This window comes from Chrysemys picta, chromosome 20 (genome assembly GCF_011386835.1).
Source record: "Chrysemys picta bellii isolate R12L10 chromosome 20, ASM1138683v2, whole genome shotgun sequence".
Lineage (NCBI taxonomy): Eukaryota > Metazoa > Chordata > Testudines > Emydidae > Chrysemys > Chrysemys picta.
In genome coordinates this window covers 17,733,400-17,746,141 of record NC_088810.1, presented here as the reverse complement: position 1 = coordinate 17,746,141, position 12,742 = coordinate 17,733,400, and the positions used below count along the sequence as shown (strand labels likewise).

Genomic DNA, 12,742 nt, shown 5'->3' with positions numbered 1-12,742 from the left:
AGCAAAGAGAAAGACTGAGTATGTCTAACTGAGGGGAGAGGAAAAAAGAAAACGGGTGAGAAAAGATAGAAAGAAAGAAAAAGTCAAGGGCTGGGAAAGTGAATCTTCCCTTTGCTACATAGAAAAGAAACATCTCCCGCCTCCTACTTCCCAGTCCAAGGCCCCTGCTTTCACCCCACAGGGGTTGGGCATCCAAGGTGGTTTGCTGACAACATGTGGGGAGACATCCCCACAGAAACCCAGCCCCCTTCTTCCCCCAGCTTCACGCTGCTCCTCCCATCCAGCTGCGATCACAGCAAGATGCTCACAGGCATAGAGCACCCAGGGCACACGCACAACACGGGCGGACAGCTCCCGATGGAGCTCTGCCCACCCACCGGGCCTGTGCCCAATCCACCAACAAAGCCAGCTCTGTTCTCCCGTCTCCGTTTGTCACCGCGACGGTGGTTTATACAACAAATTGCTCTTTAGTGCCTCAGCCCCCAGCATTGCTGAGATACTCGGGATCGGGGGCCGGAGTGCACAATGCGAGCGTCTGTGCCGTGCTGCCTGGGACGGGGGCATATAAATATACACCACATGCTCCGTATTCCTAGAAGCTAGGAGGTTAGAGACCCTCTGCCAAGCTCGCTCTCATTCCCTCAGAGGTCAGTGCAGGTCGCAGCCTGCAGTCCGTTGCCTGCTGTTTTATGCAGTCTGGGTTTATGACTTTTTAGTATTTGGAGGGAGGGAATTTTGCAGTGCAAAATAAAACCACCTCCAATGAGGGGCAGTAGCTTGGTTGGTGGGAGAGCGTCTCCTACCGACAAAGCGCTATCCACACCGGCGCTTTTCATCGGTAAAACGTTTGTCGGTCAGGGAGTTTTTTCACACTCCTGCCCGACAGAAGTGCAGTGTACACACAGCCCACGTGAAATAAGGAGATTCTCCCCCTTCATTTGTCCCATCCCACCCAATCAGGATTTGAGCCAGTGTCCATAGAGCCTAGAAGGCACCCCTGACCCACACACTGGACTGGGGGATTCAGAACTCCTGGGTTCTGTTCACAGCTCTGGATGGGGAGTGGGGTCTAGTAGGTTAGAGCAGGGGGCTGGAAGTCAGAACTCCTGGGATCTAACCCCAGCTCTGAGAAGGAGTGGGGTCTAGTGGTTAGAGCGGGGGGGGGCAAGGAATCAGGATTCCTGGCTCTGGGAAGGGAGTGGGATGTGGGGATTTGAACTGGGGCCAGATTTTCTAGACCGCTCAGGCACCTTAACAAGATCTGGGTTTGCAGACGCGCCTAATGTGCACCCAGTGTTATGAAAATCTGCCCTCAACTGTCTGGCATTAAAGACTAAGCTTCCTCTAGGGGCTGGATATTCCCTCACTGTCCACCAGGGGGAGCTCCTTGAAGCTGGCTCCAGCCAGGCTGCAGGAATGGATGCTGACCTGGCCTCCCCTCGGTACTCACATTTCGAAGAGGTGCCTGACGATGAGGAAGAGGAAGGCTAAGGGGATGGTGATGTAGAGGTCTGAAGCCTTGGCATAGATCCGCCCATCCTTGTCTTCCAGGTCCGACCATGTCAGGTTCACCGGCAACCAGAGCCGGTCCCACCAAAAGTAATTGTATAACGTCTGGAACATCCTGCAGTGAGAGAGAGACAAATGGAGTGACTCATTCATGCTCCTCCTATCCATGCCCCTGGGCAACAGTGGCCAAGGCTCCCGCCTCCACCCTCGGATTCGCAGCACCCAGCTACAAGGAAGCAGCATGGACACACATGACTTATCACGGCTGCTCCAACCCTCGCAGCCCCAGGATCCCACCGCTCATCACAGCACAGGCCCCCTCCTGTCCCAGAGCAGAAGGAGAATCACCGTAAGCCCTACAGTGCTAAGGACACACAGGGAAGTGGTGAGAACGGAGCTGGCACAGGAGGACGGAATGCTGCAGCTGTTTAAACACCGCATGGCAGTTTAGCAAGGAAAGAACCTTGTATGTGACTGAAATCGCAGAGGAAATCCAGGGAAGCCAAACGTGAAAGCTCAGGGTTGAAAAGCACCATGGGGTCTATAGAGGCTGCAAAGGGTCTGGGTTGGGACAGATGTACAGCAGGTCACATGCCACGTTCAAGTCAAGATGCTCTCTAAGTATAGATGTGTATGTCCTTCGGGGCTGGGACTGGCTTTTTGTTCTGTCTGTACAGCACCTAGCGCCAGGGGGTCCCAAATGGCGACCTTAGGTGCTACCACAGTACAAATAAACAGCATCAGTAGGAGGCGCTAACAGCACAAATGCACCCAGCTCTGCATCTAGCCTTCGCTCACCTCCATGCAGAGTTCCAGCTACTAGTCCCCCCCGGCCCATCCCGGCCACACGTGGGAGATCCGGTTACATTCTGCCTGGGGCTCAGAATAGGGGAGGCTGAGCAAGTGATGGTGGCTTTCCCAGGATGACTGCAGCACCCACCTGAGACACACAGGCTCCTTGGCAAAGGGTCCCTTTTTCTTTGCGAACAACTCTCACCTCAGACCTGACAAACTCACTACACCAAACATGTCTTACAGGATTTTTATCCAGCAAGAGTAAGCTGTAAGGCAGGGGCGGGCAAACTTTTTGGCCTGAGGGCCACTTCGGGGAATAGAAATTGTACGGTGGGCCAGGAATACTCACAAAATTGGATTGGGGCCAGAAATGAGGAGTTCAGGGTGTGGGAGGGGGCTCTAGGCTGGGATTGAGGGGTTCGGAGAGCAGAAGGGGGAATCAGGGCTGGGGCAGGGGGTTGGGGCGCAGGCTCCAGGCAGCGCTTACCTTAAGCAGCTCCCAGAAGCAGCAGAACGTCCCTTCTCCGGCTCCTATCCAGACGTGTAGCCAGGCGGCTCTGCATGCTGCCCTGTTCTCAGGCACCACCCCTGCAGCTCCCATTGGCTGCGGTTCCCAGCCAATGGGAGCTGCAGGGGCGGCACTTGGGGCAGGGGCAGTGTGCAGAGCAGAGCCATGCTGCTGCTTCCATGAGCCGCGTGGAGAGGCCCCCAACCCTGCCCCCCAGCTGGCATGCCGGAGCAGGGCAAGGACCAGAGCCCACTCCCCAGCGGGAGCTCAAGGGTTGGATTAAAACGGTTGGTGGGCTGGATCCAGCCCACGGGTCTGTAGTTTGCCCACCCCTGCTGTAAGGTGTCTAAAGAAAGCTCGTAATTTGTCAAGATTCACAATTGTACGGGTACTAGCAAGGACTAATGTATTTCTAATGACAGTATGCTTTATGGACTTGCAGTAAAAAAATCAGTCACCAGGATATAGGTCTCGGTGACGGCCCACGCAGGCAGGAGGGAGTTGTCACTCCTCCTCTATTTAGCCAGTGATGCAATGCAAGGCTCCATTGTCTAGCCTTGTACCATACAATCAAAACCTCTTAAAGGTGAAAAAGGAGCATTGCAACAAGACCTGGGCTCGCCCAGGCTGTGAACAGGAACAAAAAACTGTTTCAGTGTCAGAGGATGGAAGGGTTCTTTAGATCTAGTCACGGAAGAAACCTCTTGGGGAGCAGGGGTGTTTTCACGAACGTTTGGATCCTGGTTCTTCTGCAACAGGCTGAACATTGGGGGGAACCCGACTTTATTAGCTAGGAAAGGGAACTATTGATAAGTGCTGACCCAGCTTTGCATTTTGTTTTGTATCGCAACCTTTTCTCTCCACCACTCGCTCTTGTTTCTAGTTAAATCTCTATTCTCTCTCTGATAAACTGGCTTTGGTTTTATTAAAAGTGCTCACAAGCGCAGAGTGGTTTATGATAAACTAGGGCACACTACACCCGTGGGGGCAGAGAAGCTGGGATTTCTGTGAGCATCAGGGTCTGGATATCCCAGGGGAACGATTCAAAAGGGTCTCTTGGACTGGGGTGCATCTCCTGTTCACCGGCAAGGCGAAGACAGGACTGGCATAGCCTGGAAGAGAGTGCCTGGGCGGCAGAGAGGCTGGTGGTGTACGACCAGCCAGGCATGGCCAAGACTCAAGCTGGAAGTAGGGTGTTGGTAAGAGGGCTTTCAGTGCTGACTGTCAGGTTGGCTCTCTGCTGCCCCCCAGCCCCAGCATGTGCAGCAGAAGATCCTCCAGATCAGCCATGGGGCTGGCTCCCAGGGACAGGGCTACTGCCCTCCCACTCGGACAGCAGCTCAGTGCAAGCAGAGCAATGTCAGATTCCAGTCCAGCCCACTCCCTGGCAGTGAAGCCAAAGAGAGGAGGCTGCCCCAGTGTCTGGATCGAGGCTCATCTCGGTGTGAGCAGCTTGTACGAAACAAGGCTGAAACCCACCAAACAACTCTCCTCCCCCATGCGGCTGCATAACACGCTGTGCAATCTGGCACTGTGCTCCACCCCAGAGATGGCTGCCCTTCATCAGTGCTGGAGAAACACAAGATCCACCTTCCCCCTTCTTGCATGGGCAGGGCACTTGGGTTCTATTGCCAGCTCTGCCACTGCCCTCGGACAAGTCATTGCCCTGCCGTATGCCTCTGCTTTCCCTCCCCGCCTTTGCCTTGGCTATTCGGACTGCGAGCTCATCAGAGCGGGGACCGTCTCTCACTCTGTGCCCAGGCAGGGTCCCAATCTCTGTGGCTGTTGTAAAACTCTAGAGCTTAACAGGGAGCATGGAGCACTAAAAAGCTTAATGGTGACCAGATACTCAGCACAATATTCACAACAAGGGGGAGGGAACACAAGCCACAAGAGGGACAGAACAGGTTAAAGAATATTTAGCTAAGTTAGTCAAGTATTCAAGTCAGCTGGGCCTGATGAAATTCACCCTAGGGTACTTAAGGAACTAGCTGAAGCAATCTCGGAACGGTTAGCAATGATCTTCCAGAACTCATGGAGGAGGGGTGAGGTCCGAGAGGACCGGAGAAGGGCAAACGTAGTACAGTACCTGTCTTGAAAAGGGGAACAAAGAGGACCCAGAGAAATATAGACTAGTAAGCCTGACTTCAATACCTGGAAAGATACTGGAACAAATGATTGAACAATCAATTTGTAAGCACCTGGACGGTAACAGGGTGATAAGCAATAGTCAAGAACAAATCATGCCAAACAAAACTAATTTTCATCTTTGACAGGATAACTGGCCTAGTGGATGGCGTGAAGCAGTAGATGTGGTAGATCTTGATTTTAGTAAAGCTTCTCACAGTCCCACATGGCATTATCAATTGCACACTAGGGAAACGTGGTCTAGAGGAAGGTGGGTGCACAGCTGGTAGAAAGACCACACTCAAAGATAGTTATCAACGGTTAGCGATCAAACTGGCGGGGGAGTGAGGGGGACAGAGTTAGTGGGGTCATGCAGGAGTCAGTCCTGGGGCCAGAACTATCCAATATTTTCATTAATGACCGGGATAATGGACTGGAGGGTATGCTCATAAAGGCTCCAGATGACACTGAGCTGGGAGGAGTTGCTGGCACTTTGGAGGACGGAATTAGAATTCAAAATGACCTTGACAAATTGGCCTGAAATCAACAAGATGAAATTCAATAAAGAGAAGTGCAAAGTACTTCACTTAAGAAAAAAAAAATCAAATCAGTTGCACAACTACAAAGTAGGGATTAAGTGGGTGGTAGCACTGCTGCAAAGGATTTGGGGGTTATAGCGGATCACAAATTGAGTAAGAGCCAGCAATGTGACGCAGTTGCGAAAAAGGCTAGTATCGTTCTGAGGCGTGTTAACAGGAGTGGCGTTTGTGAGACACGGGAGGTAACTGTCCGGCTACATTCAGCACTGGTAACGCCTCAGCTGGAGTACTGCATCCAGTTCTGGGTGCCACACTTTAGGACATATTGGAGAGAAGCCAGAGAGCAACAAAAATGATCAAAGGGTTAGAAAACCTGACCTAAGAGGAAAGGTAAAAACCTGGCCATGTTGGGGCGGGGGGGGGGGGGGAAGGAACCTGGTAACCATCTTCAAATATGTTAAGGGCTATTATAAAGGATGGAGATAAAATGTTTTCCTTGTCCACTGGGCATAGGACAAGAAGTAATGGTCTTACTCTGCAGCAAGGGAGATTTAGGAGAGATATTAGGAAAAACTTTATGACTAAGTTTAGTTCAGCTCTGGCATAGGCGTCCAAGGGAGGTTGTGGAATCCCCGTCACTGGAGGGTTTTAAGAGCAGGTTGGACAAACACCTCTCACAGATAGTCTAGGTTTACTTGGTCCAGGGTCAGCGCAGGGGGCTGGACTAGGTGACCCCTTGAGGTCCCTTCCAGCCCAACACTCCTATGATTGAGCTTTTCTGGAGTTTCTCCTAACTGTGGGATTCAGGCACCAGACCCCATTAGTCTGGAGCATATCTAGTGTCCAGTTGACTTGATCATCTCAAGCAAGGCTCCCAGCATGGGTTTGCTGGGGGACAGGGAGGAGGTACAGGATTTTCCACCCGCCTTCGCTCCTGCCGCATTTGTAGGGCTCCCTGAAGCAAGGAGCAGACGTTCCCAGACCCATGTTAACTACTAGCTATTCAATAGCACCAGGAGGGGGAGGGCTGCAGGCATTGGTGGATTGGAGCCAACTTTGCAGAGAGATGGCGTGGCCAGCTGACTTGCGTTCTGATTATATTGCGGGCCTGGACGGGGAGGGGGAGGGGGGGGGCTGTTCAGTGGCTCTTTGCAGGGCAGCTAACCTAATACCGTCCAGTAAACCTTGGATCTCCAGTCACCTCATCTGTCCCATAGCTGGGCCTGAGCATAAAGGGATGCTTTGAGGTTTTATTCCCACTTCTAACAGACCCTAGGGAGGTTGCTCCCTGCTTCTGTGCCTCAGTTTCCCAGCCTGTGGAACAGTACTAACACTTGCCACATGGGAAATATGAAAGGGACTACATTCAATGTCCTTTGAGCCCCTCAGAGGAATAGGACACTAGGGTGTAGCTTAACAGCTGCCCCTCCCCTCCCCAGAGGTGGCTACATTTTGGTGCTGGGACGGCAGAATGCAAGGACAAGCCAGTCACTCACCCCATTCCCTGCTCCTGGCCTTGGGCAGCCCAGGCCCTTCTCCTGGTCAGTTCTCTTGTCCAGACAGACGCTGAGAAGCAAAGGACCTGCCCAGCGCAGAAAGCGGGTAACCAAAAAGGCCAATATTCACCTGGCTCTGCCTGGAGTCAACTCACCAGAGTCTGGTGTGCACCTGAGACTGACTTTGCTACATGGCACCCTGCCTGGGCCACTGGACAGACTGGCTCGGCCACCCCACCAACATGCAGTCCCTCGTGCTGGGGGCAGACTCAAGCAAGGGGGACCCTCCCTGCAACAAGTTGCCTCACCTGCCAGAATGCCCCCCAAAAAGGCTTGGCTGAGGTGTGGGTGAGACAGAACCCAGGCAAACGGACAGAGTGGGGCTACGGCCACAGGGTGCGCCTGTTCAAGAGGAACCAGTCACGCTCTGCAGCATGGCGCAGCCCAGTGGGGGAGGGAGCAGAGCGCATGGGGCGTTGGAGCACCAGCAAACCATTTCCTAAGCACTTACCGCTCCTCGCAGCACATGAGAGAAGGAATCCTGCCACGAATGCACCACTGTGAACCATGGCGCTTGCTACTGTGAGCGTGGGCAGCGTCCACGGAGCACTAAGCATTACCGCTGTGTCAGCGGGGTGGGCAGATTCGCTCGGAACCAAACAGCCTCTTCACGCACGCACACGAGGGTGGATTTTATCAGGGCTAAACTCCAGGGTAAATCTAGAGTCGCGCCCCCAGCCTCGGCATGGCATCTCCCAGCACTGCCAAGAGCAGTGGCCGGCCCCGCGCCTCAATCAAAGCCGGTTTAAAAATATCATCGACCCTGGAGAGGACTGAGATCGAATCTATAGAGCGCAGGGGGCTGGGGTTTTCACTCCCCCTGCACCACTGACAGCCCAGACACCAACAGCTGGGCCGGCTAGTTTCACTTCCTGGTTCTCTCTCCTCCTGTCTCGATCTCCCTGCCCTACCCCTAACCTGCCCATCACACTCCTCCTCTGCTCTCTTTCCATCCCCTCGCACAGGGTATTGCTACATCTATTGAGATATACCTACCTTGTAGAACTGGAAGGGACCTTGAAAGGTCATTGAGTCCAGCCCTGCCTTCAATAGCAGGACCAAGTACTGATTTTTGCCCCAGATCCTTAAGTGCCCCCCCGCAAGGATTGAACTCATAACCCTGGGTTTAGCAGGCCAATGCTCAAACCACTGAGCTATCCCTCCCCCCTCATCCACCCATCTCCCTCCATCCCCTTATAACCCCAAACACAGACCTGAGCCCCTGTATTCTGCCCTACCCTGTCATTTCCTCCCTATCTCATACCATCCCCCTACTCCCTGGACACCCAGCCACTGGCCTCTCCCATCAGACCCCCAATCCCGTCTCCCCACCACTGGCACCCACCCATCTGAATAATGATAAAAAAAATAAAAGGGAAAACCCCAACCAAATGGATGATTCAGGTGCCGAATAACCAGCCCCCCTCCACTACCCCAACACTGATTAGAGTTGTTGCCCCATCAAGTGGCGTCTCACATCATTAAAGGGAAACCTGGGTGCTGATCCGCATTAAAACTTGCTCAATAGCACAACAACTGCAAATCCAACACACAGCCCCCGGCACAAACACCACCACAATGTGCTCAACCAACCAGCAAACGCACCATCAACCACACCATCCCAACGCGCAACGGCAGCCAATAGCCCAACCCAGAGCAGGTGGCGACAGGTATTATGTGTGTTACAGTAGTACTCTGGGACCCAAACTAAGATCAGGGCCCCGTTGTGCTGGGCACGGCACAGACACAGAGCGAGACACGGTCCCCACCCCAAGGAGCTTGCAGTCTAAAGAGACTGAGCAGGTGGAACCTAATTAGGAAATGGAAGGGGAAACTGAGGCAGAGACGGGGCAGTGACTTGCCAAGGTCATCAACAGGTCAGTGGCAGAGCTGTGAATAGAACCCAGGCATCCGGAGTCCCACCCCAGAGAAGCAGTGTGGGATGCATGATCTTTCACAGGGGTCATACCCTGCTCCCATTTCCTCCTACAGATCCTTCTATCCCATCCTGTGCAACAGGCAGTTCAGAGCGCACACTGCTGGGGGCCGGGAGCTGCCAGGTGTCCAGAAAGTGCCCATACCCCCTCCCCCAACGCGGCACTAGCTACAGTCTTTACTGCACGCTCTCTCTGGGGCAGCCCGTGAGCTCTCTCTCGAGGCAGGCACTTGGTCTGACGTACTGCGCCCAGGGAACTAGAATAGCCACCGCGGCAGCAGCGTTGCAATCTGTTGATGCAAACGTCCCAAAGGAGACAGCATTCCGGGCATGGGCATGGCCTCACACCAAGTTCCCAGCCCTCGGAAACCAATGACACAGCCCCTAGTGTCGGGTTCTACATGCCACATCCCCTGCCGGCACAGAACTCAGAGCCCTCTCGGCCCTCGGTGATCTATGGGGCAGAGCCACAGCTGGGGTAAGCATGTGCAGCATGGAGAGGAAGGGCGCTAGTCTAGGACTTGGGAGAGTCGGAATCAACTCCCTGCTCTTCCACACTACCTATGTGACCTTGGCACAGTCACGCAACCGCTCTGGGCCTCAGTTTCCCCACGTGTACAGGATAACAGCACTCCCCCGCCCACAGGGGGATGACAGGATAAATACACTAAAGAGCATGAGGTGCTCAGGTACTAAGGAGACGGGAGCCTAATGACATCCTATGACATTCCAGCTGCACTGAGGTCAGTGAGAACACACCCATTTACCCTAGCTGAGCATCTGACCCTCTGTTTTCCAAAGGGCAGAGAAGGGTACAGCCGGGGAAGCCCTGCACAAGGAGGGTAAGTGACCCGCTGCAAGGCCACAGAGTGAGCCAGTGACACAAATGGGATGAGGACCCAGGAGTCTTGATGCCCAGTCCCCTGCTCCAACCCTTAGACCCCACTCCCTCTTGGTTAATTTTAACCTGACTTTCCCTTCTTTGCAGGGTCCCCTTGATTACAGCAGTGGGTCTCTACCCGGGCATACAACCACAGAGATCCTCTCCGGCTGATGAGCTCTGTGTTCACCCTGCCATTCTAGGGACTGCGTGGATTGGGTTCAGGGGAGAGTTGGGCACAGAGGCCCACCCAGGGTGCATTTGGGCACCTTATTGCCCAATCCCCCAAATGGCTGCATGTCCCCTGGCAGGTGCAGGGCATCCTCTGCTCCTGCCAGTCAGTGGGAGCGAAGGCTGCCTGGCAACCAGGAGGATCGGGACCCCTTAAAATTGTTGCAGAGGGCAAGCAATAAGGCTGCAAAGTAGGGTGAAGGGGAGGATTCCTGAGCACAGCTGAGCCGGGGACAGGAAGCTGCCGCCACCATCTGTCAGTTGGGTTGGGACGGCGGCAGCATTGCAGCGTGGGCTGTCTAGCCCTACAGAGCAGCAGCGACAAGGCAAGGCTCTCCCCATCCCCACCGCCGGGAGCCTCCTTGTTACCTGAGCACCCTTCCCCCCCCCTACCCCCACCCACACAGAGACCTGGGAGATGGCAGTCACAGGGGAGGTGTGACAGGGTGTGCTGAGTCAGGGGCTAATTCAAATCCCCACCAGTCTCTTAACTAGAACCTAACTGGAAGGAAGGCAGGGAGCTGATCGAGGGTGCCAATTAACTGAGTAGAGCTGCAGCTGAGGGCTATGTGAGGGGGAAGCGCCCCAGCAGCTAGGGCGATCTAAGGAAACAGGCAGGAAGTGCTGGGGGGAGCGGGGAGCCTGACGGAAGGCAGCAGTAGGCAGGACTGGCTGCGGCAGCAGACAAGTGGGGAACCTGGCGCTGACTAGAAACAAATATAATAGAGCATGGCGTGGTCAAGCCCACCGGGGTGGCTGTGGGCTGAGACTGAGGCTGGAAAGGACTGTTGGGACCACTCCATGACAGGATGCTTCTCCAGTGCTAGAGGCAAGGGGGCTTGCAACGGGGGCTGGGCCGCCCTGGCATCCGAGAACTGGAACGGGCTGCAGTGGGTGGGGAACCTGCGTTGTTCCTTTTCTCTGCAGCCGGAGCCCACAACAGCTGATATATACAGAGCCCCAGATGGTCCTGGGGAGAGCCTGGCTCCTAGGGGCGCTGAGCAACAGCAAGCCCAGGACAACTACAGGCTTTGCCCCTCTGAAAATCCAGGCCCCAGGTCGAGTACTCCCTGCACAGAGAGCAAGAAGCCTGCCCGGCTTGCACACGCCCCTCAGTCCTTCGCCCCATCGCTTCAGTCACGCCTCGAGCCCCTACAACAATCAGATGGGAGCCCGCCAAGCCGCTGCGCTGCTGTACGCACGCTGCAGAGATCAAAAGCAGAGCGGCAAACCAGGGCAGCGATCCCGGCTTTCACGCTGCCAACACGGATGGGCTTTTTCTGGGAAGGAATGGGAAAGGGGGGGGGGGGGCTCATTTCCACTGCACAAATGCACCAAAGGCCCTGGCCTGCAGCCCAACCAGAGATCTCCCAGCGGTCCACCATCACGAATCAGGTCCAGGGCATCCAAGGTACATGGTGCAGCTGGTAACAGCGCTGGGGAAGGGAGAGCGGGCTTGGAAAGCAGCCACAACAGCCCTGCCCAGGCCTCTATCAGCGCTGTGCAAGCAACATGTGAAGAACGCACATGGGCTAAATGAATACCCAGCGCAGCCAGGGTCAGTGCTCAATAGGGCTATTCAAAATGGATCTGTCCTCAGCAGCTGGGCAAGAGAAAAGAGCGATCACTGCAGGGCATGCCTCCATGCATACACACTCAGGCTGTGTTATCGTGGGGGGGGTGGGGAGGGAAGGGCTCGCCAACAGTCCCCAAATTACAAGCGAAATGTCCCTTATTTACATAGAAAATTGCCTGTCCAGTACTCAATCAGGACACCTAGTATTTCAACAGCAGGTGGCCAGTACTCATGGGTGCCTCTTTCCACTCCCCTCCGGCCCGGGTCCTTCAGTGCTGCTGCGCAGGGAAAGCAGGCAGCGCGCAGTCAAAGGCCAGGCCAAGGTTGGGAGGGGAATGGAAAGGTGCACCCATGAGTACTTGCCCCCTGCTGACTCCAGCCCTTGAGTGCAGCCCCATCTGCTTTCCCTGCGCGGGATCTGTCTGGCAGGGCAAGTGGACGGGGCGGCATGCCCTGGAGCTGCACTGAAGGGCCCAGGTCAGGAAGGGACTCTGTGGAGGGGGAGGGGGAAGTCAGTACTCCCAGGGCATAGCCTCCCCACTCGCGGTCACTGCCAATGTCTCCAGCAGAGGAACATAACTGCTGGTTGGTGGCTGGCTAAGTGCTGCAAAAAGCAAACATAGGTAAGTACTGCTTAGTACTCCTACTATTATTATTGAGGATACCGAGAGGAGGGGTGAGGCGGGGGTGCTAAGAAAACGGCCCCTTATTTTTGAAATACAGTGTTGGCAGCCTTAGTGGGGGATGCCCCTTCCCTCACCCTGTGCCTGTCTGATCTAGTTAGACTGTAAGCCAGGAGTGGCCAACCTGTGGCTCCGGAGCCACACGGCTCTTCAGAGGTTAATATGCAGTTCCTTGCATAGGTGCTGACTCCAGGGCTGGAGCTACAGACACTAAGGCCTTGGCTACACTGGCAATTCACAGCGCTGCACTTGCTGCACTCGGGGGTGTGAAAAAACACCCCCCCTGAGCGCAGCGTTGTAAAGCGCCAGTGTAATCAGCGCCTGCAGCGCTGCCCGCTATTCCCCTCGGAGAGGTGGAGCACTTCACAGCGCTGTGAATCCGCGAGTGTAGCCAAGCCCTAA

General features: G+C 54.8%; 1 protein-coding gene across 5 annotated transcripts in view; it reads right to left on the bottom strand.

The window, feature by feature from the left end:
* The window catches only part of CERS2 (ceramide synthase 2), a 48,955-nt gene that overhangs the window by 8,999 nt on the left and 27,214 nt on the right, over positions 1-12,742 (bottom strand). For 4 of the 5 annotated variants that reach the window (XM_005293693.5, XM_065573753.1, XM_008170323.4 and 1 more), the window contains exon 2: positions 1,451-1,624. In XM_005293693.5, the coding sequence (XP_005293750.1) occupies positions 1,451-1,623 (173 nt within the window). In that variant the 5' untranslated portion in view covers position 1,624. Of the gene's footprint in view, positions 1-1,450; positions 1,625-2,791; positions 2,905-12,742 lie in introns of those variants that run through there. The other variant, XM_065573752.1, reaches the window with a different exon arrangement.